Consider the following 5,552-nt stretch of genomic DNA (forward strand, 5'->3'; position numbering starts at 1 on the left):
CCTTGGAAACCCTGTACAGGGTCGCTATGAGTTGGAACCGACTCCACGGCACATCACAACAAGAGTCTTTGCTAATCTAGACTCTAATTCTTGACATGGCCCAATCTCTTAACTGAGCTTCTGTTGTTGTTGTTGTTGTTGTTGTTGTTAAGTGCTGTCCCATCCATTCCAACTCTGAGCAACTTTGTAAAGGGGTTCCAAGGAAGGGCTGGTGGGTTTGAACCACTGACCTTGTGGGAAGCAGTCCAGTGCTTATCCTACAGTGCCACACCAGGATTCCTTACATATATATCTTTCTTTTTGTCTCATATTGTTGTTGTTAGGTGCCATTGAGTCAGTGCCGACCCACAGCGACCTGATGTACAACAGAACGAAACACCGCCTGGTCCTGCTCTATCCTCACAGTTACTGCTATGTTTGAGCCCATTGCTGCTGCCACTGTACCAATCCATCACGTTGGGGGGGGTCTCCCTCTTTTTGGCTGACCGACCTTCCCCACTTACCAAGCATAATGCATTTCTCCAAGGACTGGTCCCTCTTGATAATTATGTCCAATGATAATATGTTGTCTCATAGAGATCCTGTATAGGGTTTGAACCGCTGACCTTGTGGTTAGCAGTCCAGTGTTAATCCTAATGCGCTACCCTGGGATTCCGACTGAGGCCTTAGTAGCTTTGAACTTGCAAGGGCTTGCTTGGTCCATTTTTTTCTAGCCTTCTTTCCTTAAACAGGCAGCAGGCCCAGGCTCATCCAGCCACCCTGACGCAGCCCCTTGTGTTCCCACTCCCCAAGGTCTATGAGATGAAGCCCCCTAAACAGATCAGGTTTCCAGTCCTTTGAACATCTAATTCAGCTTCTCTCTTTCCTTCCCTGCTCTTCTAGCTTCAAGGCCCCACCCCTTCTTCCAAGCTCCTCCCATGCTTTAGAACCTAACCTCCCCCGAGTTCCGAGTTCCGGAAGACGCTCCAGGAACTTATGGATCCTCGGTTCACTCAACCAAGAAAACGACTCCAAGGCTAGACCTACCTTGCCCAGCGGTTGGCGATGGAGCTTGGGAAGAGGCGAGATAGCTTCCGGGCCCAAGGGGCGACCGGATCAGGGATGCTTTGCAGACCCGCATGCGTGCACACACACAAACCCGCGCGCACAACTGGGCCACCCTCATCCGCCGCCCCCTCCCTCTGCCTCTCACCTGCTGCCACGAACAGGATCCCTGCGCCCAGAATGATATTCCTCTTGGATTTGTAGACCCGAGAGGCTGCCACACACACGCCCCCGAGCAGCAGGAGGATGGCGCTTAAGATGGGGAAGATGCTGGAGGCCCGGACGACTCCTGCAGGAAGGAAGGAGACAGGGAGCCGGTGCGCTCCAGCTCGCTGCGTCTCCTGCACGCCAACGGACCCTTTTCTCTCCAGCTGCCTGTCCCATTGCCCCTCTCCGGTTCCGTTCTGGCTTTTGTCTGTTCTTCCCCACCGTCCCTTTCACCCTCCAACGCTCTCCTCTTTTTTTTTTTAATATCACAGTCTGATTCCATCTTCCTGTTGCGCTCTCTACCTTTTTCCATGGGAATCTTTCCTTCCTCTATTTCTTGATATCATTCTCCTTCTGTGTGGTGTGTTTGTTTTTTGTTTTTTACTCTGAACATCTTTATAGCTTTAGAGGACCCTCCCCCTTTCTCTTTTTCTTTCTGGTCCATTCTCACCCTCTTCCTCTGCCTATCTCTTCCAGTTCTCCTAGTCCCCCTTTCTGTCAGCCCTCCCACTCCCAATTTTTCTGTATTCTCTCTTTGCTGCCTGATTTTCTCTCTCTTCATATATACGTAATCGCCCTACCCTCCACACACACCAGCCCCCACCCACCCTATTTCATAATCCCTCCGTTTTCCTCGCTCTCAACTTCCTCCCCTTCCTGCATAGATTTTTCTAGTTGTAGCTCCTCTCTCTCTATAGAAATTGTACTCTACCTTTCTATCCCTATCCTTCTTTCTCTAGCTCCCTTATTTTTATCCCTGGGTTGGTTTCCAAGATATTTATACCATTTTATATATATAATTTTCTATCTTCCTCTTTATGCTCCCCTCCCCCCCCCCGCCGTCTTCCTTTAATGCTTGGCTTTTTCTCATAATCCCTATCTCTCTATACATAATCTTATATACTATAACTATATATAATTTTCCCTCTTTTCTTTCCTGCTTGGCTTTTTTCCTAATTATCTCTTCTTCAAGCTCACCAGCTGCTCCTCGGAAACCCTATACAGGGTCGCTATGGGTCGGAACCGACTCGATGGCACTTTACAACAACAAATCATATATATATAAATATATATATATGGCACTTAACAGGAACTACAATATACTGTTATAGGTTATTGTTTGGTGCCAATCTTTTTGTCTCTTACCCTCCTTTTCTGCTTGGCTTTTTGTAATTCTGTCAAGATATATATGCATATAATCCTCTGTCTTTCATCTCTGGCTCTCTCCTTTCTTACTTTTTTGCTTGGCTTTTTCTAGTTGACTCGCTGTCTCAGTTTCTGTCTCTCTAAATACATATTTTCCTCTATCTTTCCATCTCTTTCTCCCTCGGCTCCCTCTCTCCTCCCTATCTGCAGACCATTCCACTCAACCCTAGTCCCCCCAAGCCCCAGGCAACCACATCTTGTCACTTCTGAATCTGGCTACAGTAGCAGCCAATCAGAATTCAGGATTTGCCGCCTTCCCGCGGCAGCTTCCAATCACAGCGCAGGTTCCCTAGAGCCAGCTCCAGAGAGTGGCTACTCCCCGCCGCAGTTTGCCCCGCAGCCCCACAGCGCGGCGACCAATCGCAAGCCTGCGATCCGAAGCCAATCACAATCCAGATTTACTGCACCAATCAGTACCTAGGGACACCCCCACCCCCACCCCACAACACACACACACCCTCTTGGATCTTCCTCAAAGAGAAGAGTGAGAGGGGAATGCCTGAACCAATTGGGAAGCAGAGGATCTCAATGTATGCAATTGGATTGGCTGAAATGCTAAACTTGGTGTGTCGATCCAAGTGCCGACCCCCACCCACCCCACCACCACCCTCCAGTCCGCCCGGGACCGCCCACGTACGGAGCAGATACTCCGCGCTGTCATGGTCGTAGTCTGTGTCCTCCGGGAAGTGGTTGATCTTCACGCAGACGCCTCTTTTCAACCCTGGAGGGGGATGAGGATGACGATGGAGGGAGGCTTCATAGTGGAAAACCCGCCCCCTCTGCTCCCCTTTCCTGAGAAGAGACCTTTCCTTTCCCGGAACTCCGTCTCCCTGCGGACTGAAGGGGAGCTGGAAGGGCGGTCCCAGTCTCAGCTTAGCCCCTGGTTGGGAAGGTTGGGCGTTTGAATCCACCCAGAGGCACTGCAGAAGAAAGGCCTGGTGATCTACTCCTGAAAGATCACCAAACCAAAAAATTCACTGTCATCGAGTAGAATCCAACACACAAAGACCCTATGTAGGGTTTCTGAGGTAGTAAATCTTTGTTGTTAAATGCCACAGAGTTGGTTCCGACCCATAGCAACCTTGTATAGGGTTTCTGAGGAACAGCTGGTGAGTTTGAACCGCTGACATTGAGGTTCAAACCAAATTTGCAGTCCAACTCATTAACCCACAGCGCCAATTCAGGACTTTTAAAAATCTTTATGGGAGCAGAAGATCTCCTCTTTCTTCTGAGGATTGGCTGGTAGGTTTGAACTGCTGACCTTACAGTTAACAGCCCAACAAATAAACGACTACAACTAGAGTTCCTTCTGAAAGATCACAGCCATTGAACACTCTCTGGAGCATGGTTCTACTCTGAGACACAAGTGGTCGCCATGAGTTGGAATGAGTTAAAGACAATGGATTTGGGCTTTGGGTTCAGTTTCTACAACTGTTTAATAAAAAAAAAAAGAGAGAGAGAGAAAAACGAGGACCTAACATCTTCAGATGGTTCAGACGGAGTCCTAGTGTGCCACTGTAGGATAAGCACTGGACCACAAGGTCAATTTGAACCACAAGGTCGGATCCACCAGCCACTCCTTTTAAACTCTATACAGGGTCCCTATGAGTTGGAAACACTCAATGGCAGTTAACAATAATATTTCAGACACTATCCACTGCCATCGAGTCATAGTGACCTTGTAGGGGGTTTCCGGAGTCCTGGTGCAGTCCTTGCGGGTTATTGCGCCAGACTGAAAAGTCGTTTGAACTGCAAGATCGGCGGTTCAAGCTCACCAGCTGCTCCTTGGAAACCCTATAGAGAGTCACTATGGGTTGGAATCGACTCAACGGCACTTCACAACAACAGCAGAGCGTTTCCGAGGCTGTAAATTCTTTACGGGAACCGAAAGCCTCTTTCTTTTCTTGTGGAGTGGCTGGTGATTTTGAACTGAAGGCCCCCAAGTAAGTAGTCCAGTGCTTAACCTACAGCGCCACCAGAGGACACTCACTAGACCACAAGGATCTCTGTTCTGGCTTCTGTTTCCCCCGCGAGAAGGCACAGGGTGTAGATTTCAAATCAAATAAAATAAAATTCAGAGTGCTCTTAGCCTCTTCTGGACCTCCTGACAAGTCTGAAACCTCATCAGAAAACAAAGACTTTTAAGGCACTGGGGACTACATGTCCCAAGAGTACCGAGGAGAGCAGCCCCAGTGGCTCATGGGGGTTGTAGTCTCTCCACGCCAAAACCAAACAAGTTACCATGGAATCGATTAGGATTCATGGCGACATTGTGTGTTGCAGAGTTGAAGTGCTCCATAGCGTTTTTTAAAAGTTGTCACATTTCGGAAGCAGATGTCTAGGCCTTTCTTCTAACCATGTCAACGCAGACTATCTGAGGAGGTTTCATCAGTTAACCTTTGGTTACTTGCCAAATGCGTTATCCATTTTTACCACTCCCAAAACCAAGAAAAGAAAATAAATAAAAACAGCCAAACCCCCTACCATGGAATTGACTCGAACTCATAGCGACCCTGTTGGGCAGAATAGAATTGCCCCATAGGGTTTCCAAGGCGGTAATTTTCATAGACCACCTCTGGTCTGTTGGCTTGTCTACTACGGTGGCCTGTGTGTTTCTGTGATGCACGAAGCTTCGCTCACTACTGGTATTTCAAATCCAAGCAGCGTCACCCATGTTGGGCAGGTTTCAGGGGAGCTTCCAGATGAAGGTAGACTAGGAAGAAGAAATAGGAGGACTACTTCTGAAAGATTAACTACTGAAAACCTCTGAACAGCAGCAAAACATTGTCTGAGATAGAGCTGGAACATGAACACATCAGTTAGAAAGGCACTTAACAGGCAACTGGGGTAGAGCTCCCATCCTCAGAGTAAGAGTTGACCTTAATGACGTGGCTATAGGTAAGCTCTGGAGATCTTCATTTACTGATGGAGCATGACTCAAAATGAGGAAAAACATTCCTTAGACAAGTCAATACTTGGTAAACGGAGAGGCAGTGGAAAAGCTGAAGACCCTTAATCAGATGGATTGATACAGCAGCTCCAACATCGTGCCCAGACATAGCAACGGTTGGTTGTTGTTGAGTGCCGTCGAGTCG

At 48.2% G+C, this 5,552-nt stretch overlaps 1 protein-coding gene across 1 annotated transcript in view; it reads right to left on the reverse strand.

Moving 5' to 3' along the window:
• CACNG8 (calcium channel, voltage-dependent, gamma subunit 8) overlaps nucleotides 1-5,552 on the reverse strand; it is a 35,038-nt gene that overhangs the window by 4,596 nt on the left and 24,890 nt on the right. The window contains exons 3-4 of the mRNA XM_006868319.1: nucleotides 3,095-3,178; nucleotides 1,193-1,333 (exon numbers count right to left, since the gene is read on the reverse strand). Coding sequence (XP_006868381.1) covers nucleotides 1,193-1,333; nucleotides 3,095-3,178 — 225 coding nt within the window. The remainder of the gene's footprint in view (nucleotides 1-1,192; nucleotides 1,334-3,094; nucleotides 3,179-5,552) is intronic.

Source organism: Chrysochloris asiatica, unplaced genomic scaffold (assembly GCF_000296735.1).
Source record: "Chrysochloris asiatica unplaced genomic scaffold, ChrAsi1.0 scaffold00116, whole genome shotgun sequence".
Taxonomy (NCBI): domain Eukaryota; kingdom Metazoa; phylum Chordata; class Mammalia; order Afrosoricida; family Chrysochloridae; genus Chrysochloris; species Chrysochloris asiatica.